At 41.2% G+C, this 25924-nt stretch overlaps 2 protein-coding genes across 2 annotated transcripts; one reads left to right on the top strand and one right to left on the bottom strand.

Annotated features, from left to right (window-relative positions):
- Positions 1-64: 64 nt before the first annotated feature.
- On the bottom strand, positions 65-11282 carry LOC136108628 (acyl-coenzyme A synthetase ACSM4, mitochondrial-like). The gene is made up of 14 exons (XM_071815137.1): positions 11149-11282; positions 9419-9684; positions 8956-9166; positions 7452-7659; positions 7117-7260; positions 6068-6224; positions 5102-5181; positions 4002-4125; positions 3656-3736; positions 3416-3517; positions 2147-2274; positions 1920-2019; positions 1168-1287; positions 65-530 (listed from the first exon to the last, which is right to left on the bottom strand). The coding sequence occupies exons 2-14, from the start codon at positions 9617-9619 to the stop codon at positions 444-446; spliced, it is 1743 nt and encodes a 580-aa protein (XP_071671238.1). The 5' UTR covers positions 9620-9684; positions 11149-11282; the 3' UTR covers positions 65-443.
- Positions 11283-13828: 2546 nt separating this feature from the next.
- PDILT (protein disulfide isomerase like, testis expressed) lies at positions 13829-25367 on the top strand. The gene is given in 10 exon segments (XM_071815091.1): positions 13829-13955; positions 14592-14666; positions 17591-17721; positions 20175-20285; positions 21113-21233; positions 22024-22106; positions 22903-22966; positions 22969-23022; positions 23661-23686; positions 25296-25367. Coding segments are annotated over 10 exon segments (864 nt in total).
- Positions 25368-25924: the final 557 nt, after the last annotated feature.

The following is a 25924-nucleotide window of genomic DNA, read 5'->3' as shown; positions in this document are numbered from 1 at the left end:
TTACAGTGATAGTTTTTGAAGAGAGAATATTTCTTCACTGCTGATACCCACTACAAGACAAAGATTATTTTAATAAATCTCTTATTTATTTGTAATTATCAAAATGTTGTAGTTACACTTTTTTTTTTTTTAAGGAAGCTGTTTATATTAATTCCAGTAAAAAAATTAAACCTTTGTAAGCTCCCAGATCTGTCTCTTCTCTCTCCCATTCATCATTCTTAATTCTTACACCTTCTCCCTTCCAAAAATGTGTAGATTGATGGCAAAGGTGGTTTTAATACCACATATCCTCAAGCTATGTGAGCATTATTTCCTTCCCCCCACCAATATCTTGTTTTTCCATGTGTTCTCCAAGTTCTCTGGGTCATGACCATATGCCAAGTGCGATGTGCTATGGCTGGTATGGATGACGGACATTTTCTCTCCCCAGTTTCCAGGTCATGTTATACTCTTCCCCACTCTTTGTTCCTTAGAACCTTTCTCTGGATTTTCCCAGTAGCTGTCTTTGGCAGATCCTGAACAAACTCCACCTGAAAGGCAAAAATGTTCACTTGTAGCCAAATATATTCTGATTAATCTCCAAGGTGCAAGGAAAGACACACCTGTATTATGGCTGGGGTAGAAAGATGGGAAGCTGCACAGCCTGGAGCTGGGATGGTGAAATTCCTCACTACACATCTGAGCTGACTGCACAGGCAATAGCCGCAGGGATAAGTACCACAATCCTGACGAAGTGAGTGTTACAATGGTCAGGATGGGGAGTTACTGGCGTCTTTCCTGGCTGTAAGGGATGGATTCCAACCCCTCTACTGCCGGCAGGAATTTCACCTTTGCTTTGGCTGAGAGTCTGAACAGAGCTCAAGGGAGGAACTGGTAAGAGCTGGATGCCTTGTCCTATTTGAGTTGCTGTGAAACCCTAGGATTTCATGAAAGGAAGACTGGACCTTGATAAAGATAAGTTACATTATCATTTCTACTCTTTGGGTCCTTTCCAGCACATACAGTGAGGCCAAGGCTACAGCTGTAACAGACCCTGTAATTTGTTTTATTTTATTTAGCTATGGTTGGAGTGTTTGTCAGAATGCAGTTAAAAAGAAGCCAAGGCAGGACAAAAAGTCTTCAGTTTCTGATATAATTAGAAGACCTGTCTTTCTGTGCTGTACTCACCTTCCTTGGATACTTGTAAGGTGCAGTCAGCTTCTTGACATGTTGCTGAAGCTCATGAGTTAACTTTTCTGGATCATGTGATACAAAAGCAGGAGCCAAAACAATGAAGGCTTTGACTACCTGTGCCACAAAAGTCAAGGGACCCCATTAACTTCCAGACATGGGAATAACAGGATGCATTTGTTGCCAAAACTGAGTATCAAAATCGAGAAATGCCAAAAGTTGAGGTTTTTTTCTTTAATTTCCCTTTTCATCGGCCCTTTTTACAGAATGCTAAGTTATGAACAACATATTCTGCAGCAAAAGACTTTTTGCTGTTTTTCTGCGGTTTTTATTTCTTAACTTTTCACACAACCAAACTTTCAAAACGTTTTAGAACAGAAAAGAAAGAGCTGAAAATCTCACCCCAGAGCTCAAAGAAACGTTGCAAATAGAAAAGGAAAAATTAAACACTCTGGATATCATTGCCACCATGTGCTTAGGGACAAAAAGGGAAATAAACCAAATTCTATTTCTTAGACAAAAGATGCCACAACAAATTTGAAGAGACAAACTTCTTCTCACATCAAACCCTGCGAACAGGGAAATAATTCTGAAATTCTAAGATCTGTCAAGGTATGGTTTTAAATTTTTTTAACCCATTTTAATTTCAAAAATTGCAACGTATTTAATCCAAGGAAGCCTAGTACATAGGGAATTTCATGCTTAGAATAAGGTGCATTGCTTTCTGTATCTTTTGGTTTTCTTTTTACCTCTCCTCGAATTGGATCAGGACTGCTGACCACAGCTGACTCTGAGACTGCTGGGTGTTGTATTAATGCACTTTCGACTTCAAATGGGCCAATACGATACCTAGCAGAAAATGCAGATATGACAGATGCAGCAAATTCGCCATTCACCTGATCTTTCCAGACTGAACTTTGCGATAAAACAGCATCATTAAAAGGCAAATGAGCAAATCTAAAAGCAACTGACTTACCCAGAAGAATTAATTATATCGTCAACTCTTCCAACAAACCAGACATACCCTTCTTCATCCATAATCCCCCTGTCCCCAGTGACATAAAAATTCCCACACAGAGAGGCAGCAGTTTTCTCTGGGTTATCCTGACAACAATTAAACATTTAAAAAAAAATGTAATGCATTTACTTTGCAGTGGTGCTAAAATTAATCAAGACAATTATTTTAAGTTGTTTTCAAAACTGATATGTTCAGTACTATTTTATGCCTTCAGTTAAAAAACCAGAGCTGCATGAATTAGCAGTTTTGTGATAGAAATATGTGAGAGGTGAAAATGAGCATTTGTGTATATATGGATTAATGTTCCAGAGAAAAAAGGGTGTGCTCTATCAAAATGCTCATCCATCACAGCAAATTACTGAAATGTATAACCCGTTCTCTTCAGAGAAACGATTTATCCTTGCAGGGGGTTGCCACAATAACCTCCTGTCAATGGAAACTTTTCACCCCTAACCTTCAAAACCAAAACACAAATGAGATGACCTACAGGAAAAACTTCATTATCTACGTTGATTTATAAGGTCTAGATTAGAGAGGAAAAACACCTTGACAACAGAAGACATAATGAAAAATTGAAGTAATAGTAATGAACCAAAAGAAGATTTTTTATCACATTGCAAGCAATTACTTTGTGCAAATTGTTGTTTGAGGATGGTACAAATATCCAAATATCATGGGGATTCAGAAAAGAATTAAACACACAGATAGGTTCCCTAAAGCTTTTTCAATACAATAGTTCAAACACAGTGGTGAATATATTTGCCTGACTGTAGTGTTTTCTGAAGTATGTACTACAACTCAGAACCACCATAGACTGACTGCTGGCTTAGATGGACCCTTGACCTGAACCATGGCCATTCTTCTGACATGTTTTTTCAAGCCTGTTCTGCTTTCAGTGGGTAGAACCTTCCCACTCGAATACTGATGTCAGATTACATATGCCACTTCCACAAAGCCATGATTGTCTGCGCTTGAGGGTTTTGTGCTGTAGCTTGTTTTTTGTGTTGTTGATCTCGTGCACATCATCTATGTGACAGGCAACTGTACACAGGGCTTCTCAGACACGGGTGATACACGCAGGCTGCAGATACATGCATGCTGCAGGGGGTAACTAGAGACTTTGTGAAGATGCTGGATGAAATTATGCTCCTCAGTAAGTCAACAGTACCTTGCCCTGGGTCTCTCTTGAGCTCCTCAGCATGCACAGACAGGCCAACTCAAACTTACCAAGTACTCGGAGAACATACAGAATGGTCGCACAGGCTGAACTCGGATGGCGATGTTGCCTTCTTCTCCCGCAGGCAGGACAGCCCCACGGTCATCTATGATCTGCAGAATGGACATAGCGCCACTGCTTCCATTAGCTCAGTCGAATATCCACATTATAGCCCAGTGAAGACAGAGAGGGACTGACTTACTCTTATACCCACAACTGCAGCTGAGCTGAGATGTAACATATCAACATACCTGCACATCATAAGGGGGAACAGCTTTTCCCAAAGAGCCAGGTTTAATTTCCATTCCTTTCCTATTGGCACATATGGTCACCTGCATAATAGTTGGGTTTTTTTTAAATTTGTGCAACATCTTCTAGACTTCATTACCTAACTTTTATTATTGTCATAGTATTTCCTATAAACATTAAAATATGCAGCTAGTTGATTTTGGAATTATACAATCATAATTATATATAGCCTTTTTTTAAAAGTTCATTTATATGATTCTCACCTTTTCCATTGATTTATCAAGCACATTGTGCCTCTGGTATTGTTACCTTTGGAAGGGTATACTGCAAGAATTAATGCAAGCGTACTGTTTCAGTCTGGCCATAACCTTCATAGATATCCAGCCCTGTCTGGATTTTCCACTTTGCCATCACTTCGGGATTGAGTGCTTCCCCTCCAGATACACAGTGTCTCAGACTCGTGAACTTGTAGCTTGAGAGGAATAGCAAATCAGATAATATTCTTAACTTCTGAAAAGAGCAGTGAATGCTATGAACTGGGCAGCCTCCATCATCTTTCAAAGTACGTACACATAAACTTCACAAGCTACTTTGGAAATGACAATAATCAGCCTGTTACATAGTCTGGGACTGGACTCCTACACTGCTTGTGTTACCACGGAGGATAATGTGCTTTATTTCTGAGTCACTGGAAGTAGGGTTTTTTTTGCTAGAAAAAGGGTGAGCAAAGGTGTTTTCTTGGAAGAGTTGACAAGAAGGGAGAAATCTGAACAAGCACATCAGCTGTTCATGGAAAGCCGAGTTAGGTGCCAATATCCAAGATCAAATAAGACACTGAGAATTTTCTAGAGTAAAAGGAAGGTTGAATAGGAACACAAAGTCTGAGCTCTCTGTTAAATCAGGTTTGGCTTTTGTCAGAATAAAAGACCTATGTGAGAAGAATAAATACCTTATGGAAGGTGTGAAAACTCCTTACAAATCACCCTGGCCACTTCTCATAAGCTGAGTATTTCACAGTGTAACAAACTGGTGGGAACAGCTGCCAAATAGCTCTCAGCACGTAGAAGTCCTCTAACCACTCACTTCATTCTCAAGTATGTGACAACAGTTCCACTGTACTCCAGTAACTCCCTGATCCAGTGCTGCGTGAAACCCTGACTTCAATTTCACTGTAAACTGTTCAAAGGAAGTGAGAACTTAAAAAAATCTCACTTGTTTCCTCTGTGTTGTCTTTTCGGAGATCCACTCCTGAAGCCTGAATAGCCTAAAGCTTGACTAGTTATTCTCACATTTCAGACCTTAGCTTTCTTTTCTGAGAGCAAATTTCGCTAATTAGATTTCCTTTAGTTGAAACAAATCAAGCAACGTAAGGAACTACACAACCAGAGCTGTCACAGCATTATATCCCAACCTCTCTGCTACCCCTGCAATAGACATGAATGCAGTACCTGCTCAAATCGTGTTGGACCAGCATTCGGTAGGCAGTGGGAGCCGTGCAAAAGACAGTGATGGGGTATCTTGAGAGAGTCTAGAAAAACAGAAAGTTTTGTTGAAAGGAAAATATAACGGCAGGTCTGACGTTGTAAATGTGCAGGTGCTTAACACATCTACGAGCTCAAATGTCCGCAAAATGAAAACCATAAAATGCAACCAACGTACATTCAACACAGAGAATAACTACGGATTAGTAACTATGAATCCTGACTGCAGAGTGGCCATACCAGTCCATCCCACTGCTGCAGAAAATACAGCACTTTCTGTCAAAAAAAAAAATCACTCATGTAACTGAATGACGACTGAGAGCAGCAGTTCCAATTAAGATTGTTTTCTCCTTCCCAAGGCAATTGTGTCCCAGGCTCAAGGCTAAATGACAATAGTGAACTGGACCAAAGCTTTTCCAGTTTTATTCTTGGGGAAGTCTGGGTCTCCTCTCCACAAAAGGGGCTAACGTTGAGGAGAACAAGCCAGCTGACTGCTTTTGTGAAATGGCAGAAAGGAAGAATAGGTTTTGTGGAAACTGTTGAGAATTCAGGATAACAGGGTTCTGATTCAGGTCTATGTCATACTCTGAATACTGGCCCATGCTCACCCTGAGCCCAAAGTAGCCGGAAGTCCATACCTGAAGTAGAGCTTTAGGCCAAGTGTGGGACAAAACAGCAGTGATCTTGACTTCTTTTTATCCTGCATCTTTCACCACACCTCCCCTATACTGGAGCCATGTCTCATGGCCTAACCAGGAGGGAAAGGCTTGTTCCTCTAGCAAGGGGCACAAAGGGAGGGATAACTGCTTGGTATGTGGGAAGTACTGTCCCTGCTGCTACAGAGCAATGGGAACCCATGCACTGGAGCCCAGCTGGTCTGCCTCATTTGTGCAAAATCGAAATAAAGCTCCCAGTGTAAAATACTACACTTACCTCTGCAATAACTGCTGGTTTAAACTGTGGCATATCGTGTACAAAGACACATGATCCACAGATCCACGGTGCAAAAACACTGCCCCAAGCTGATTTTACCCAGCCAGTATCAGAGGTGTTCCACATTGTATCTGAAGGAGTCAAGTTCATCCAGTACCTGGTGATAAAGCAGAAACCAAAAAAATGCTTCACAGAATGTGAGAGACTCAGGCACAGGTCACAGCATAATTAAAGGAAAGGGTGGGAAGCTTCCATTAGAAGATGCAGTGTCAGCAAGTGGGGCTCTTTAGAAACTTAGTAGGAGTTGAAGAGAATCTTAACCATTCTCTTATTTCCCTTCATTTGCTCCTGTTTAACATTTCCAGTGTTTGCTTTTCCTTCTATAGTGCAAAACATCCTTTGCTTGAGTTGCAGAATCTGGATCTAGATCAAAAACTGAACAGATTGTTTGGTGTAGGCTTTCCCCATCTCGTGGATTACAGACATCAGCTAAATCACATCTTATTTCTCTGGGAAACTCACCAAATTACCTCTATGGAAAATAAATAAATAAATAAATAAATACCACCAGCTTCCAACTCAGAATGCCTTGGGAAATGGATCCTTTGATTTTCATGAAATTTCTCACTCTTTGGGAAGCATAAATAGAAGATGTTCAATTAAAGCAAATAAGTAGTAAGCCACAGTTTCATACTGAACTGTAACTTTTAATGTGTAATGCTATGGTACAAGGTTGCTCTGGCTCTCAAGGAAGTTTTACACAATACTAAAGCACTCAACTTTATCTGGTTTTGCTATAAGGAGACTATCCCTACAGCTACTCTGCAGTCAGCCCTCGAGTGACAGAACACTGTGTGTGATGATCTCAGCTGAGTCTTCAAGAAGCTTTTAATAATGAGGGTTTCACTATGAGAGGGGAAAGGAGAGGAAGAAGCAAGATCCTACACTCATTAAATGCCTACATTTACTGGAGGTTTTATGGTCACATTTTCAATGTAATCGTAATCATGTGACTTAATCAGGACACTGGGCGCAACTGCATTGTATACCTGCCACTGGTTGCAAATCCAATGCCATAACTGCTGTGGGACTGCACCACCATTTTTGGAGAACCTGTACTTCCACTAGTAAAATAGATCAGCATTGGGTCTTGACTCCTTGTCTTGACACATTTATGGTCAGCAGATGTCACCCTGCAGAAGAAACAGTATATGATGATTACTACATGTACGGGGTTTTTATACTTAATGCAGTGATTACAGAGAGCTGTAAAAACCTAACTCATTAGCATTTTGGAAATTAATCCCAAAACTCAGCAATGTCACCTGACTGATACAGGTTCCTTCACCTCACAGGGATGATGGTAAAACAGCTGGATACTCACGCAAAGAGTTCTTTGAGGTTCAGCCACCCATCTCTGCCCGCTTTGGCTACAATTAGTTTGCTTTTCAGAAACTGGCAGTCAGGTGTGACAGATTCCACTGCAGGTGCCAGTGTGTCATTGGTAATAATACATTTGGCCTTCGAAGCCTGGAGTCGGTATAATATGTCTTTGGCTGTTAATTGGGATGTTCCTGGAATAAAGACAATTCCTGGAAAAAAGCAACAAGCAATTTAGAAAACTGACCATTTCTCTTTATTATGTTCACAGGACAAGACCCCAGTGACAGAAAGGCTGAGCTACTTGTCAAAAACTTATTATTCCAGAAACAGGAGTCAAATACAACTCGTACTTGAAAGCAGAGCTTGGGCAAAATTGTGGCCTAGAAATGACCTGGGATCATCTGGTGCTGAAAGGCCTCCAAATCCTGCAACACTCATGCTGAGTTTTGTGCCATCCATATTAAAGGTATCTGGATCATGAGTAAGATCCAGATTCAAAGATTTTTAAGAACTTCTTTGATGCTTTGTATCTCAGGAAGGAAGTGTTGGGATTATCATCCTTTTAAGTATATGCATAAGACCAGCATTTGGATTATATTTGCATCTGCAATAAAGCAATTGTTTATTTCAATAAGGAATTAATATCTTTGATATCGGATAAATAGACTGATATCAGGTAATTTACATACATTGTTTAGTCAACATATCCCTCAAGCTTGGATTCATTTTGTAATGTGAACACACGTAAGTTTGGATACTGAGTGCAATGTGACTGAAATCACATTTTCAGGGGGGAAAGTGGGACAGGAATCAATTTAGTGCATTTCTATACCTCCTTTCCCCAAGGATTTCAATAGACTTGACCTACAGATTTATTTCAGTCTTTTTGCACCTTCAGAGGTGTCCATGAAATTTTACAACTGGGAAACTGAGGCACTGAGATACTGAATGATATTCCCATATCATAGCCCAGAGAATCTTGGATACAATGGAACTGGATTCCCTGAGTCTTAGCCCCATTTACAACCTCCAAGAATCACAGAGCTTACGTAGAAGAAAAATACTTGATCATGTCCCTGTTGATGCTGAACTGTTTCATCATGGATCTTTAGCAGTCTAAAAATGCAACGGGTGGAATTCTTCCTAGGAATTTGTAAAACTGTAACGGCAGAGTAAGAAAATATTGTATTGAATTATTAACCAGTCTAGCCATATAACCTGCTGCAGTAAAACCCTCCACACTGATAATGTATCTGGTCAAACCTGGCCTTAGTTTGTAACCATTCAAGCCTCTCCAGCTTCAGCTGAGTGTGCCATTTAACTGGACCATGTCTGCTCAGCACCTGCTGCAATAGCGCTTTGGTTCCTGTGTGGGTGCTGCCAAAAGCATAGGCAGGGCACAGCAGCCTATTCCCGTTTACATTTTTTTCAAATGAATTTCACATATTTTTCATATTTTCTATTTATTTTCTTTCTGCATCCAAGGGATGAGTGAGGTTACCCACCTGTTCGCATACAGGCTACATTCAGGAGCCACCACTCAGGAACACGAGGCAGAACTGCTATAACTCTGTCTCCTCTCTGCAAACCACAGGCCTCAGAAAGTATATTAGCTGCTTTCCTAGAGAGATATCCCAGCTCTTCAAAGCTCCACTTCACCTCCTCTCCCTCATCATTTACCCACCAAAAAGCTGGATTTGCTGGTCGTCTTCCATCCTAGAACACACAATAGAAGATTTAAAATAAGACGACAATCCTTCAAAGGGTTAATTTCAATCCAAAATAACTCCAGACTAAGCAAATAATCTCTGGCAACTAGTCTCTTAAAGTGATACCTGTATTTCTGACAAAGAAAATAAAACTGTGTATTCTATTCTGCAGCTAATATTACCCACAATCCACTAGGAAAACTGGTTTGTGTCATCTGAGATTTGTTCCAATGCCTATGAAGTAAAAGAAAAATAGTACCTTTTCCAGCTGCGACCACTCATCTAAGACATCACTTGCAAAGTTGAAATATTCTGGCAGTTCCTTTTTACACTGGTTTACAGTGTCATAATACGAAACAATCTGAGATGTAAGAAGCCTGTTGCATCCATGGAATAATCTGCAAGGCGACTTGAGAATCCGCAGACACCGAGGAATCCATGATTTAATAAATGTTCTCATGATAAATGATGTTTTATCAGACAGTGGGGAAAAAAATCAGATACACACCTAGAGGAATCAGTCATCTGAAACGAAAGAAAATACATTTAAAACCAGCCAGGTATCGGATGCTGTCTGGTTTGTGATGTTGGATAAACTAATACGAACTAGCTTGAATAACTAGGTTCTTGCTGGGCTTCCTTGTTTTTTCTCCATTATTTTATGTGATTCTTAAAGTAAGCATTTCTCTTTTTCTGGCAAAGAGATTGTGCACTGTTCCTTCATCATAATCGATATCCTCTTCTTTGTCAGCTGATGAATGAACCTCATTCCTCATTCACTCACACATCTCACTTCACAGTCCTTTTCTAAATATCCATATCTTAACTCCTGTACATTTTATATCTTATTTTGCCTGCATTCAGAAATAAAATGCCACTAGTTAAAGAGTGTTCTGAGGACACTTTGTTTATCCCCCTGATTTAACAGTCTCTGTAATTATGCTATGTCTTAAACATACACCAGAGGGCAATTCACACTGAACTTGAACACCAATAAAACTGCGGAATCTCTGATCTATTTCTTTGTGAGTTCTGTTTCCATTGGAGCCATAGAAGAAACACAAAATAAACACTAGGCAAGGAAAGGTGAAATGCCAAAGACTTCCATTTGCTTTGCACTTCAGCTGAAGTGTACAACTTCGAAGGAGATACATTTTGTAAAACAAACTAGTAAAGAAAATTCTAGCACTTTCAGTTTCTTCTAGTCTTCCCTATAGAACATAGAGGCACATGTGGAAGAGACAGAATGGATGATAATTTAGTTGTTTAAAGCTCAGCCTTGGAAGTAAACAAAACTGGATTTTTACTGATAGATGCAGAATCTTCTAATAACCTTGTTTTGAGTGTAATCAAGTCCTTAAGAATCTACCCACCACTTTAAATCTAAGGGAAATATTCCCTCAATTCAAGGAGCCAGTTTTGCCTTTAAACCTTCCTATGCCACAACCTTGTCCTTGTTTAACAGCCAACAGTGCGTACCCATCTCACAGGGATAATACACAGTTACTTTCACTTTTCCATTACGTATTGCATGTGTAGCTGTAGTGACAGCTTCAAGTGTTCGATGGGACATGCACATACACTCAAACTGAGAAACCATAAAGCCTTAATATTTCATGCACTACTTCTTAAAACAGGCTCTCTAAATAAACAATCTATGTGAACATGCAGCTATTCGGGGAACTTACAAAGCAATATTCCCCAGATCACAAAGGAAATCTGTGCGGCTGCCAGAAATCAGTTTCAGAAATCCAGAACAAATGCAAGAACTGAAAAATTTCTCTTCTCAACCCATTTTCAATGACAGAGACACAGAGAATGGGAAGGAATCCTATGCTTCCCAGAAAGTGGGATTTGTTCCGGCCCTGTACCAGCAGGGGGAAAAGGTTGAGCTCCAGCCTTCGATTCAGTGCTCTAGGACCTGCCTTAGGCCTACGTATTGTGAGAGAACCCCAACCCTTACCTTGTTGCACACCATTAACTACTTACCAGTCCCACAATATTTATCAGGAGAGGCCTGCTTTGACGTCTTCTGCCCAGCGACTCCAAGTCCTCCTAACGCCCTTCAGTTCCACCCTCACGGTGGCTCAGGTCTTCCTCCTTTCAGTTCAAGTTTATTATAAAATCATAAGCTGACTTTCTGCCAAGCACTGGGAGGCCACTGTCACGAGCTGAGCAAAGTACGCAGGGCAAGTACCCAAAGAAAGTAATGACCCAGAAACGCGTCGCTCTGCTGCCCTCATCCCAACTGCGTTGTGCAACAAGAACGTAGATGAAGGGGTGACATAAAGAGGGTGAGAAACGACACAAGAACAGAGGTTCAAGATTCTCTTTGGTTTTTGGGAAGGCACAGAGAACAATGTCTGAAAACAATGCAAACAGCACACAAGCAATGTGCCTACTACTCTGTTGTGGACACAAGCCCAGCTAAGAGCACCGATCTCAACGCTCAATTGAAACTGCTCTTCTGTTCCAGTCCGTGGCATCCCCCAAACTGGCCAGTGAAGAGCATTCATGTTCAAGGCTTTCCCAGGCCAGAGAGGCAGAAACAGCCCCCAGTATGCTCCAGCCCAGGGGGAAAATACACCGCATCAGTCCATGTCAGCAACTGACCGTACTGTGACTCAGAGGAGACACGTTAAATGTACCCAAATATGCTGGTTTTGGAAAGAAGTGGGTATTAAGCTGTTCTTCATTTTCACTGCAGTATAACAGGTTGAAGCACAGCAGACAGCATAGGAAGGAATAAAGATGACCATTTATCTGGAAGGTGAATGATGCACTGGAAGATCATGGGCTTTGGTATCTCCATTCATGGCAATATTTAAAACCATATTAGTCAAACAGCTATCAAGACTAGTTTAGATATGGTTTAACTTGCCTTAGGTCAGAGCAATGACCTCTCCAAGTCCCTTACAGCCCTAGTGCTGTGAGCCTTTAACTTGGCCAGTGGCATGTTTTGGGAAGCACAAAATGGACATAGCACCCATGCTAATGCCACTTTCTCCTGCCTATCAGAAGAATTCAGGAAAAGGCCCAGCCCCAGTGACTATTTGACTCCCCAGATCTCTGAGAATACCTGCTCCTGTCCTTTCCAGCAAAATGTTTTCAGTTCCAAGATAAACATGGGGATAACCTGAGGATAAGCATACAAGCAGTGCAGACCTTGTACTGCTTCTTTGTGTGCCAAGTGCACTTTCCTTTATGAAAAAGTGATGTTTACCTTTTCTAGCACAGCATTTGTATATCCAGTGAGGCACTGAGTCAGCCGTAGGATTCCTGCTGCCCGTGACTGACAATCTATGCCGAGATAATGACATTTAATAGGCAAGATGGGGGTTACTCTTAAAGACAAATGTCTCCTTTTCAAGGCACAAAAGCTGAAGGTGATATTGTTCGAAAAAACAAAACAACCAACCAACCAGCAAAAACAAACACAAGAAATAGCTGCTTATGTATATATACAGTTCACAAAAAAAAAATGTATTTAAATCCCCAAATATGTAGACTTTATTATAGCTCATGAAATGAAAAATGTGGCAATCCTCCCACATCCACCACCCTTCTTTTGGGGCATGAAGGTGTGTGTAAGATTTGCTCTATATGACCTTTAGAGGGAAGTGTTCTTACAGTAGTTCCTAAAACAGGGGAAACTCTAATTGTCAGAGAAGGTGCTGAAAAATGCAATGTTGTTCTCCAGTGTGGGGCCTCCTTCTCCCAAAGGCAACATGCAAACACTGCCTGAGCAAAGTGGCTGCAGAAACGGTGCTACAGTCCCCTCTCTGCAAGTGATGTAAAAAAGCGACTGGCTGCACCTCAATTGCTATCTAAAACAAAAAGAGAGTAGAAATTCAAGAGGACACTGCAAGGGTGCTTTCACCTCTCCTAGTTCTGTGACCCTTTTTATTTCTACCCATATCCAAGCCAAAGAGCTTGAGTTGTTCTCAGATGCTGGATAATTTCTTGTCAGGATTTTCTGTACCCATGATCAAGTGGTGGCAATTTGTTATCTGTTAAGATGTTCCTTTGGAGGTTCACGTCTGTTTTGAAAAGGACACTCCACAAAACAGCAGTGACAGAGTGTGAGAGGGAATTCATTGATGCTTCCAAAAGACAGGTCAAAAACACTACCTAGGAAAATAATTTAAAAATCTCAAACACTTAAATTACCCTTCTTTTTATTTACGACACGAAAAAATATTACTGATAATGATGACATTCTCCCATTTTTAATACAATGCTGTTTCCCAAGTTGACAGCCTGTGAGGAGCCTCTTGCAGCTGCAGCACCACATGCTGGTTTACACAGGTGTCCCACCACCCGCCCATGTCCTCCCTGGTGACGGTGCCACCAGCTCTATTACCTCTCACCTGTCCGACCTCGTACTCCACCGGTACCAGCTCTCCTCGAGTCTGGAGCCTGGGGTGCTGTGGTAGCCTCAGCAGCTGCTTTCTCTCTCAAATGCCCAAAGTGATTGATGTCAATAAAAATCTAAAACAAAACTCAAGAAAAGGCTCCAAATAAGAGGAGTGATGATTTCCTGCAACACTAAAGCAACTTGAAAAATAAAGCACCTGGGAGGCAAACAGAGAATGAGGGGAATGAAAAGGAATTGATGGAAAGCTGAAGAGCAGTCTAATCACTCAGTAAAGCAGGGGAAAGGTGCGTGATGGATGTTTCCACACTATTTCTGGGTAGTCAAGGAAACAGTTTTTATCTGTCTGATGAAGAAGGCTGTTCACTCACTGAACTTCGGTCTCGCAGTTATCAGGTGAATGGGACTTGGATTTTCACGGGTCTGTGAGTGCAATGACTGCTTTTTATGGGATGGAGTCCCAAACTTCTGCCAGCTCCAGCCAGGAGCTACTAACTCCACCAACCCTCATCACCAAAGCACACTAGTTACATTACTAGTTCCACAACTAGTTACCTGCAACTCTGCCTATTCAGGTCACTCAGTGATAAGAGATTATTTGTAAAATAACTGTTTCGAATAGAAATATTTCAGAGAAAAACAGATCCTAAAACCCCCAGACAATCTACATACATATCTAATGTCTAAACACCTTCTTAGTATTCGCGGTATATTTGGGAAGCCTCCAAGTGGCTTCAGCTTCTGTGTCTGGACTCCACCAACAATTTCTTCTGCCCCTTCCCAAGAGAGTCCTGTTTCACTGTGCAATAAACATTTCATCTTCCAAATTCGCAGTGGTGGTAAAACAGCTGTGCAGCCTTAAGTTATTAGGAAAAAATCATTATATTGACATTGCCTCTGGTGTAAAACATTGCCTTGGAATTAGCTAGAACGTGCTGGACCCTGCTCCTCATTCCACAGCACCCCCGGAGCCACGCAGCCTCCTCTTGGTAAGCCCAGAACTCGCTCTGGCTGCTCTGGGATGAGCTGCACACGCAGCCAGCGGGTATGATTTGAGAAAATAATGTTTGAGAACTTCCTACAGTGAAATTTCTTGTGGATGGCAGCAGGGAAGATTCCACAGACTGCAAAGGTAAACTGCCTTATGCATTGATAAGATTGATAAGATAGTGGTATGTAACGACAGGATGCACCAATCTATTATGCTGCTGAGAAGAAAAATACAGATGCTCAGATAAAGAATACGCCAAGATAGCAAGCTGGTTTTACCCCTGGTTTTAAACACACAATTACCTCTGTACCAATATAAGAACTTGGATTTGAATTAATCTTCCAAGTGTATAACTGAATATGCTTCTCTACATTTAGTTCACACAGCCAAAATCATTGCTGCCGTAATTGCAGAGAATAACCCCAACAAGATGACTTACTCCCATTTACTACATTAAACATACAAAAACGAGTTATGTCAAACAAGAGTTTGGTCCTGAACCCGCTCCATTTGCACTTCCAGTTCACTGCAATTCCCCCGGGTGGCACAGTGACAGAACCAGGCTGGAGCAAAACCCTGTGCATCTAACAACACATAGTGAATTCACTAGGGTCTGTAATACACAGGTATACTTCCTAAACCAAGGAAAATAATTTTGCCATTTAGCCATAAGAGGGAGCTCATATGTGGCTCAGAAAAAACATGAAATAATTTGAAATCCTTACGGAAAGTTATTAAGCAAAGACAAGAATACTGGAATAGGACTGACTTGAGCAATCCTGGGAAATCCAGGCCTCATTAGAGGTCTTTCTTTCATGGAACATACATAAAAGTTTTTTTTTTTTTTGGTAAAATGATGAAGTTGACAAAAATTGCATGACTTCAGCAAGCATCTCCTAGTGTACTCGGAGCAGATACAGTTCAGTCACAAGTTTGATACACCAAACAAACAAAAGACAGTAAAGTTTGCCTCCTGAGCCTGTACAAAACCGAGTGCTCTGATTTCTTTAACTGCTGAGCCCCCTGTGGCTGCTGCTGCTGAAAGCAGGTCTTCAGTATTTTTAGTAACTTGCTCCTCCTTGCTATTGAATTTCTTCCCAAGTTCACATCATCCAGACTTGTGCAAACAGCAGCTGCTGCACAAATGCCACCGAAAGCGTGATTCGCCATACTGAACTTTTATTAGAGGTGCTGATACAGGAAATGGAAATCACCTACCTTCAGCCTCTGATTAAATCTATAGCACTGACAAGAAAACCTCCTTTAAATTGATAAACCTATTTGACAGGTATGCTTGTGAGAACTGGGAATACAGAGGATGGTAACCCAGCACACACAGCCTTCGGCAGAGAGCCGCTATTTCAGACACACACTAGCAAGACACACGAAGGCAGGAAACTGGCTTCTGCTTTATAATTTGTACAAGATAGCACAAACCGTTTGGAGCACAGGTACCACCAATAATGACTTCAATCACATTTTGACTAGTAAACGTTTATGTACGACAACTAGTAAAATCTCACCTATTTCAGACTACTGAGAACTGGCAACTGAAAATGGCCAGTGGCCACCTAATGGTTCCTCATACACAACCTGGTATGTTCCATAGCACAAAAGAAACTGCAGAACTTGCTTAAATCAAGAAATTCACTCAGATATTGTATGGAAGAGAGAATTTTTGAATGGCTGTCCTGGCAAGGGACATAGCATGAAAGCCAAATCCTATGTTTTGTAAAATCACAATTTACAACTCCGAGGCCAGAATTTGGCCAGCACGAACACGCTACACAGGCTGTTTAAAGTAACCCATTAGAAAGATTAACCACATGAGAAATATGCTGAGGGGTTATATCACTGACATAAGCTGCAAGAGCTCCATTCTGCATTTAGACAGCAGAAGTCAAGCACTATGTGGCCACTAGATACTGCTCTGTGCTTCGCTCTGCAGCCTGCACACTCCAGAGCAGATGCTTGCCTGCTTCACCTTAAAATAAATAGTATTTTAAACTAGTTGCAGTGTGCCCTGCTGCAAAATGACTTGACGGCAGTAAAACAGTCTGACTCAATTTTTGATCTTGTCGTATTGCTAAAATGCACAATACCAGGACTTGCATCTTCGATAATCCACTTGTACTGAACATCTTGACTCCAGCATTTACCACCATACGGACTTTTTCATATACAATTTTCATTAACCCTTTGCTGGACTCTTGCTCTGGTCCGACCAGGATGACATACAGAGGTCAAAGGGTGACTTTATGGCTGAGATTTTAATGCCCCGACCCTCAACTTGCAGCTCCAATTCTTCTGAAAACATGATGGTTAGAAAACGTATTTTTTAAAGAGACTCAAGATTCCTAAAACTCTTGAAAGCTGGAAGAGAATTTACCAAATAAACAGACTGACTGTAAAATCAGTAAAACTGGTAGTGGTAATCTGGAACCAAAAAGATGGAACAATCCAGAATTTAAGGACAGCTGTGACATTTCAGCTTTGTTTCTTATGTCTAAACTGAAAAGTGAAGCTGCAGCACCACAGAGGAATTTTATTACGTCTCTGTGACTATCAGATCCCTTCTGCAGCACTGAAGGAACAATTTTGACACCTAATTTAATTGAACAGACAGTCCAATAAAATCTGCAATTGGTCTGAAGTCATTTTGGATTACACCTCAGGTCGATAGCTCTTCATAGCTTACTGTGATTTTGTGACACATGGAATCTTGCAGAACAGGTTTCCTACTTGTCTGAATTTCCTCATCTCTATCCTCCATCTGTGATTAAGCAGTTAACTGGACATACAGCCATTTGCAGAGGTCCCAGAAAACACAGTACTGATCCATCACTGATCCTCTAAAGTCAGCGATAGATTAAATGGTGACTAGAACCTCAGGTTGAATCTGGATGCCCCAAGCTCACTTTGAATCAGCTTCGAGCTCAGTCCTAAGAAGCCCAAGTCCATTTGTATTCAGCATCCTTCTGCACCTCCACTGCCTCTATACTGATTGCATAGAAATTTCTGTCATTCATTTTGATGGCCATTTCAACTCTTTTTTCCTTCCACAGGGGTCAGACAGGCCTCAGTGTTTATTACATGGGTGAAAAGAACAGGACCCAGTACTGTTTTAATCAGCTCTACTGATCAGGCTGAAGCCATCATACATGCTGATGATTTGGCAGTGATTGGCTTTTTAAAAGTAATTCACTGTTAAACTCAAAAGGCTGTTTTCTCTTCCAACTTTGGGATATATTGCTTGCCATCACCACCAAAGCCCACACATTCAGAAGACCCAGAGCCTACCTGAAAAAATCAGGCACTCAGTTTTCTCTGCATTTTTAAAAAATGTAATTGTTTCTACTTACATTTTCACAGTTCTAGATGAGCAGCCCAGGCAGAGATAAGACCAGTTCATATCCACAGCACTTTTCTGAACAGGTACCCTGGCACAGAGACCTTCCACTGTTACGCAGTGTTTGCACAGCCCTGGTCACAACAGACTTCCCTGTATCCTCAGAGGAAGAGCTTCTACTGTCCCAAATTTGGTGGTTCCTGGGAAGTGGGCAGAACTGTTGACCTACCCATCCTTACTTAACTCCATCCTTTTCTTTGAAGAGACTTATCCCATTGCTGGTGTGGGTCACACTGCTACTGGAATCGCCAAAAGCAAAAAGTTGTAAATCCTGCCCAGAGTTGCAACTGATCTAAAAATCCAGGGTTACCTGATGGCTGCATTTCTATTCAAACATGGTGTAAAATCATAGACACGAATAGTTGCAGGCTGTTCTGGTGAAAGAATGGTCCTTTCCTGCTTAATTCCATCCAAAAAAAGCAGTAAATATTGTCTAATATACTGAGGTGCCTTTTTTCATCTCTCCATCTGATGATTTATACAACTTGAACAAAACATGGTGTGGGGGGCAGAGTACAGCTCTGTGAATATCACACTAACTGTGGTTTTTAGATCCTGCCAGCTAAGAAATCTGCATGGGTAGGAAGTCATAAAATATTATGCTGTATATGATCCAACTCATGTTATCCTTTCTCCAGCAAATTCCGACGAGTTTCCAGAGCTGAGAAAGGTTCTTCAGATTTGGGGCTGAATGATACAGAACAATAGTCAAACAGTGCAAAATTCATTTCAGCTGTCAAGTCGTGCAGTCAGAAGTCTGTAAAATAGGAACAGTTTTTCCTGCTTTTTCAATGTGTCCTTGAAATCTTTAATATCTGAAACACTCAATTAAGAGTTTTCTCTAACTGAAGAGACTTTTATTCTGGCACCTCTCTGCCCAGTTCAAAGCAGTGTCTGGACTCACACCTGAATTGATAAGATCCAAAATGTGCTGGCTACAGTGCATAGTCCAAGTTTTCTCGATGTGGAAAACAGGATTCATTACCAGAATGCCCCACAGTAACAGAGCCAGTGAACACATACAGTGTAATAGGACAAACTGTGAAAATGCTCAGAGTGCCCAGAATTTTGCTTCGCAGCCGTTGATGAAGGAAGGCTGGGCCAGATTGAGAATCGGTTGCTATTGCAGTAATGCTGGAGAGCTCCTGACCTCGCTGACAGTGGGTATTGCCTGCACGTGTTTGACTGGACTCTGATTTCACTCAGGCTGAAATGACAATACATGAGCATGAGCTAGGGCATGTCAGAAATTTAATGGGCTGAGGCCAACAAAATAGTGTCCAAGCAAATAGAGAGCTGTATTTGGCCTTCCATTAGTCACAGATTGCTCACAAATGTGAGTGCCAGGATGTGCTGGGACGTCTCAGCATATAAATTACTATTCATCTAGCATGAAATAATTGTCTGTTTAAATAAAATCTGGAGGTGCTGTTGCCTTTCATCATGCTTATTCACTATTGGTTTGAAGGTGGACAGCACAGTGACTATTTGACAGATGTAGGAGTCAAGGTCCCTGCCTTGAAGAGCACTCAAAGCACCAAACACATCTGTCAGGTCCTCTTGCAAGCCGAGAGCCCTCCTCTCTAATCCATCTCATCCTGCTGGCTGTGCAGAGCTGCTGGCACCATCCTTCCCCGTCTGCAAAGCACGGAAATGCTGGGGGGTGCAGGGCAGAAGAGAGGAGCGCAGGAAGGACACTGGGGACCATTCACCATCCATACTGAACCAGGTCAGCCAACACGAGCTGGACAGGTGAATGCACCAGCAGTGTCACAGCGCTCCTAGGATCTCCCCATGGAGGTAATCATGACAAGCTATACACACTTTACAATGACACTGTTCTTCTGTACCTCACAAGTTTGCTTCTGGCCATCTTCAACAACAGACATGGCCAACAAGAACAAAACCACACATAAGTAGCACCAACATTTAGGCCATGAAGCAGTCAGACCAAGGGCATCCTGAGTGTATGTCACAGACAGTGTATACAGAAATAGAAAAGGTATATTGCAGTATATTAAGATTACTGAGCAAATTAAAACTGTCAGATGTACCTTGAATTTTATCTATAATCTTGTTCTGTAATCTAGCTGTGACATTTATTGTACAAGTTATGGAATTTCAGTTATAGAGGATCATGAAACAGCAAAGCCGAGAACAACATTTCAGAGTAAAGACAGACTCTTTGTTCCTATAGTTGATACAGCAAACAAACCCACAAACTTCACTATTTGTCCAAGGGAAAAATGGTGCATAGTGAAGTGCTTGAGGATGGGAGACAGAACAAACTGGATCTAACGAGGCTAATAAAAAACTTTACCTTGGATTTGGTCACTGAAGATAATCCTGAGGTGTGCGCATTTCTCTGTATTAACAAAAGCCACAGTAGAAAGACAGGAACCCACACCGAAAAGAGGCCTGGGGATGTTGTTTCTTAGAGCAGATGGGGAACCGCTGGCCAGACAGTGAACTTGCCTGAACATGCAAACACCTCCCTCCTGGGGAGCCAACACCACGGCCTGGGCTGCTTCTGTAGCAGCAAAGTGGGGTGGGAGGTGGGAACATCGGTCCCTAATCCCAGCTCCAGCCCTTCTACTACTCCTCTGGGCCGAGACAAGGAAGAAAGACACCAGCAATAACTGTTGCTAGGGCAGGTAGGAAGGGAAAGACATGGAAATACCGGCCTGCCTGGGGGGTACCCCATTGCCTGTGATCACGGGATGGCATGAGAACAAGGGCAGCTGTGGGCAGGGAAGGAGATGGGAACAGCTGATGCCACTCAGGTGTGATGGCAGGACCCAGCCAGGTCCAGCTCCTCCAGCTGCTGCAGTTGGGCCTCCTCACCTTCTGCTTTCAGCACATCTTTAGCACTAATTCTTCAGTGTGTGTTATACAGGTCAGACCAGAAGATCATAACAGTCCTTTTTGGCTGTAAAAATCTATGAATAACAATGAGGTTTTTCCTGTAACAGAGAGAACAGGCGGCAGCTGCTGATTCTTCTCACTATCTTCTTTAAAACAATGAAAAAAAAATCCAATGGCTATGGAAATCATTGGGAACTGAGTCTTAAAAGTAAAGTTTGCAGTAGCAGAACTGAATGGAACTGACACTGTGAGCTTCTGATTCACTGTTCTGTTTACAAAGAGTGGAACAGATGTTGAGTCTTTTGTTTCTCAGACATCTGTGAAGATTTTTGATGTCCCTGTTGAAAAACACATCCTGCTGTTCACCCCAATGAACTCAGAGACTTTCAATGGGCTTTATGAAAACTACAAGTCTGCTGCTGCAGAATTGAAAGGTTCGTAATGCTGAATCCTGCTTTGCAAATACGAATGCTGAAAGATCAATGGAAAAACACTCACCAATGTTACTGGTGAAAGTACACTGCTGTCAGTCCATCTTCTATTTCGACAAAACCATTTAAAACCAATTTCCCTAACTATTGCTTTAATTTGTTAGGGACACAGGCTGAAAAGTAAAACTTCACTTGAAAATTATTCTTTAAAATGCAAAGATCACACAAACCAACACCAATTCCACCTGCTCTCAATAAACCTGTTTCTGATTTTACATATATGAATTGATAGGAGCAACTTCCAACCCAAGATAGTTCTAGCAATGTTCTAGCAATTTCTGCCACCACCAGGAAATGCCATGAGATCTCAGGGTACTGACTGAACCAAGAGCTTGAACCAGCTACAAAACCTGAGAAATATTGCAAGGTAGCTGCACAGCCTTGCTTACAGCACACGTTTGCATGTATATAAACAAGTATAGGAGGTCGCACACAAAAGTATTTCAGTTTTCCATTGTCAGTCACTGTGGTGCTACTCCTGCTCCAAGTATGTGAGACACTGAATAATGGTATGTCATCTAGTAATAAAATATCACACATTAGTGTCTGTAAAGACATATGGATTACAGGTGTTTCAGCTCCTTTGTCCTGTTAACACTTATTAGGAAGAGAAATTAGAGTTCTGAAGGGTAATTTAGAAGTGTTACTAGAATAGGTGATAGCAAACCACTGTGAAAGGACAGAGGAAAAAGCTTCATTCCTTTTGGCTACTTAAGCATCTGTTACTAAGTAGGTTCAAGGAATGAAAAAGTCCCCAGAGCTGCTGGTTGTTCAACTGAGACCAAAACATCGTTCTACACAATTCATTCCTTTAAGGTTAGGTCCTAACCTACTGCCGAGCAACATGGTCCATTTCTCTGAAATGGCTAAACCAAAGCTGGAAGACTCAACCAGATGCACAACTCCCTCTTTATTATCAGATAATATTTGCCTTGGATACCAATGAAACAAGGATTTGAGTTGCAGATCCTGATTTCCGTGTTGGAGGGGGCAGAAGGACAGAAGAGGAGGGGATGTCTTCTCAACCAGGATCTGCTTGGGTAGCGCTGTCACAGCAGGGAACAGCTTCCATGGGCAACGTGTCCCTTTCTACTACTGTGCTGCGGTGTAAAAGGAAATTACCAGCTAGTATACTGTAAATTGTATGAGTCGTGGGGACTGCAACTGGTGGTGAAGGCAGGGATGTAAGCAGCAGTGTGCACTTTCTGGTGTGTTTTACACCACTTCTGAGAGCCCACAATAGGTAAGTTTTTCAATAGTCTAGCTTCTGAACACTGGGAAGCAGGAATTCAGGACAATGAACACAGCTGTGTTCCAAAGGGTCATTTTCAGACAACCTACTATGGAGCCTGTCTTGAAGAAAGGGACAAGGATTATAATTCTACTACCAATTATTCAGAGGTCTGAGAAGCCAGCTCCCTGCTGATGAGACAGAATGTGATAGCACATGAAGGCTGAAGAGGACGTAGAGATATAAAAAAATAACGTACAGTAATAGTGCACATTAGGTAGAGAAACATCCCATCAGTCTCACATTAACTTGAGCTGGAGTGCAGTTTCTCAATGCTCCCCGCACTTTCACAGCCGTGTTTGTGTTTCTGTTTCTGCTCAGCTACACCTCCCTAGAGAAGAAATTCTAGAGGTCTGGAACAAGACGCTTGTCAAAGTGCTTGTTGGAAGAATTTCAACAGGATTGTCTTTAATAAGACCATGACTGTGTTTGTTATGTTTTGTAAGTGTCAATGTATTCAGTTTTTAAGTTGTTCCAACATGATCAATTTGAAGTGAAAAATGAAAGTTATTATACATACACACCGAACTAATCTTTGCACTTTACAGAAGCCCAGATTAATGAATTTTTGTCATCTGATGAAAGCACTGAAGAAAAAAATTGTCATATCTATGGAAACATTGTGATACCTTTGCAGACTTAGGGTTGCACTGAGTAACACTGCATCCTTTAAGTAAATGTTTGTCAAGGCCATATAAAATCTCAGTGTTGAAAGACAGAACGACACTAGAATGTCATGTTGTACAACGGAACATTACAACATGCTGTTCTGTATGAGTCAGGCTGTCTTCCAAGGACAAAAGGAAAGTTAAAGTGAAGCCATCTGGTTATAATGCTCTAGGATTAAATTCCAGAGAGAAATTGTGGTTTAGCAAATTATAACTATCTTTTTCCTCTTCCGTCTGAAAGGGAAGTGGCTTTCCTGCTGGACCCTTCCCAGCGAGAAACCCTTGCCCTACCCCTGCAACAGTCGCAGGGATTAGTTTGTGCCTTAGTTACTTCAGTAGGACAAACACACAGCATTCATGTAAATAGACAACTAGCTATACTGCCCCCTGTGCCAGTTGTTTCTGGAGCAGGTACAGTTATAGCCTCTCAAACGCTGGTACTGCTTTTGTTACATCTACATTTTCACAAAACTCATATCCTAAAACTTTCTTCTATACACTTACGCCAGTAATTTTACTCCATTCGTGTATCATGGTCTCAACTTGGAATATTTGTTGTCAAGACCAATGATCTTTAGAAAATGCTATCTAATGCATCAACTATGTTACGCAATAAAGCAAAAATGCTGCAGAAAGAGAAGGCAAAGAAAAATATTAAATAGTTACATTTCTCCATCTACATAGATAATCTAATTAAAAAGAAAATATTTCTGAAGCAGAAAAAAAATATCTAAGACACTGTTCTAATTAAAACATTTTAAGCTTTTCATTTTTCTTCTTGGTCCCAAACTTAAATTAAATTCTAAGGCATTTTCCCATGCCCTCATTTAATGTTTTAGGGAGAGATTTTCCTCTCTGATGTGCATGCACGGCTTCTAATGTATTGAACTGCAGTCCTGCACACTCACACCATGTTTAGTCTTCATGCAGAAAAGCACAAACCCACGAAATACTCATAATAAATATCAGTTTGTCAAAAAGTACCAGTAACAACTTATTAAGGGATTGTTTCACACTTACAAATACCCTGAAATTAAACAGTGTTTGAAATCTCCCAATCATGGGCCCACTGTACCTGGAAGTGAAGAAGCAGACCCACAGGGTAGCAGTTGCTACCATTAACGCTCTTTTCGAGTAGCAGGGAAACTGTCTGTGGGAGGAGAAACTGGGTTGAGTTTTCAGACATTTCCACCAGAGGCTTTGATTTGCTCCTGAATTCACTGCTCAAATAGGTGGTTACAAATGGAGACGACTACATTAAAACTGGGACGAAGAAGTTTGCAATGACGGATCAGACTTCCAGCTCTGCCCAGAAACTGACGCTTCTGTTTTCCAATATCGAAAGCCTCTGTTTGGTGTTTGCCTCTGTTGCACACTCTTTAGTGATGTGTTTGAAACAGTTATGTTGAGTCCTACGTACAGTCTTTTACTTACAATGTTAGAGCAGTGCATATTCTGTCAACTTGTCTCCATGCTTGATTTCCCATTAAAGAAGAAGTAAAAAAGCCAGCTCAGGAAACACCATTCAAAAAAATGCTCTAGATAGCAAAAGGGGTGAGTAACTAGCGTTTGCTCATCTGTTCACATTCTTCGTCCTTACCTGACACCCAGCAAACTGTGGTATTAGACCATTTGCAGTACAGTGCTTGATATCAAGTCCTCTGTTGGAGGAACTCCGCATCCTTACCTCAGAGCATTCCCAAACAAGAGAAAGAGAAGGTAGTTTCTTTGAGATTGCCTAGGAAAGATTGTCTTACACTCATCAGCTTACAAAACATAGTTCTCCAAGTTCTTACTAAACCTTCACACAAAGCCTCATTTAAGTTTTGCCATAACCACTGTAAAGGTTTGAAAACATAACACATTTTAGCAACAGCTGCGCTACTTCTGACCTCATTAACATGCTCAGGTTCCTTGGTTGAAAAGATTAATATGTGCATTTCATCAAATCTTAAATTTTTTTTGGAAGTAAAGAACTACTAGAGCAACTCTCTTTGTGAATATCAGTAATAAGCAGCTTTGCTCCGGCATTTGTTTTTTTAAAAGGATCCTTCAGGAGGAATGAAAGAGGATCTCAGCTAAAAAGAAACTGTAATAACACAGAAAGAACTTCAATAGCACAGAGATTGTGGGGAATCCTTCCTGGAAGGAGCTCACTAGAAGAATGAATCATCTCAAGGCAACACAGAGAAGGATCAAAAAATAAAAGTAAAGAATTCAATATCAATGGCTCATCATGTGTAATCTCTCTTGTGAATCCAATTTAACTCTTAGTTTTACCAGGATCAGGATGTCCTAACTCTCACCTGTCACACAAGAGATGGACAATTTTCAAGTATTGGACATCTTACATTTTACAATTATTTGCTAAAAAGTGCAGTTCATGACAGATGGCTTGTTTGTTATCCAGGCTGCAACATGTAATTAAACACCTGCACTCAGAGATTTAAGATGAAATATTAACTTCTCTACTTCACAGTTCTTGTAGACAAATGTCACTCCACACACAGCACACTGACCTCACAAGGCCATCAGTCAGCCTTCATTGATGAGGAGTTAACGAGACGACACAAAGTAAACCAGTTTATCTTGATACTCGACAAGTACAGTTTAATCTCCGCTGGGGAAAACATTCATTGAAACTGCAATTAAAGCCTCTTAATGGAAAAGGATTC

The sequence above is a fragment of the Patagioenas fasciata genome, chromosome 15, assembly GCF_037038585.1.
Source record: "Patagioenas fasciata isolate bPatFas1 chromosome 15, bPatFas1.hap1, whole genome shotgun sequence".
Classification (NCBI taxonomy): Eukaryota; Metazoa; Chordata; class Aves; order Columbiformes; family Columbidae; genus Patagioenas; species Patagioenas fasciata.
The sequence above is the reverse complement of the archived record's forward strand: the minus strand, read 5'-3'. Positions and strand labels throughout refer to the sequence as shown.

Coding starts and splice junctions, on each gene's coding strand:
- LOC136108628 (XM_071815137.1), bottom strand. CDS start 9,619: ATGAGAACATTTATTAAATCATGGATTCCTCGGTGTCTGCGGATTCTC. Junction 5,182..6,067: donor AACCAGCAGTTATTGCAGAG/GTAAGTGTAGTA, acceptor CTGTTTTTCTAG/ACTCTCTCAAGATACCCCAT. Junction 531..1,167: donor CTTACAAGTATCCAAGGAAG/GTGAGTACAGCA, acceptor TTTGCCTTTCAG/GTGGAGTTTGTTCAGGATCT.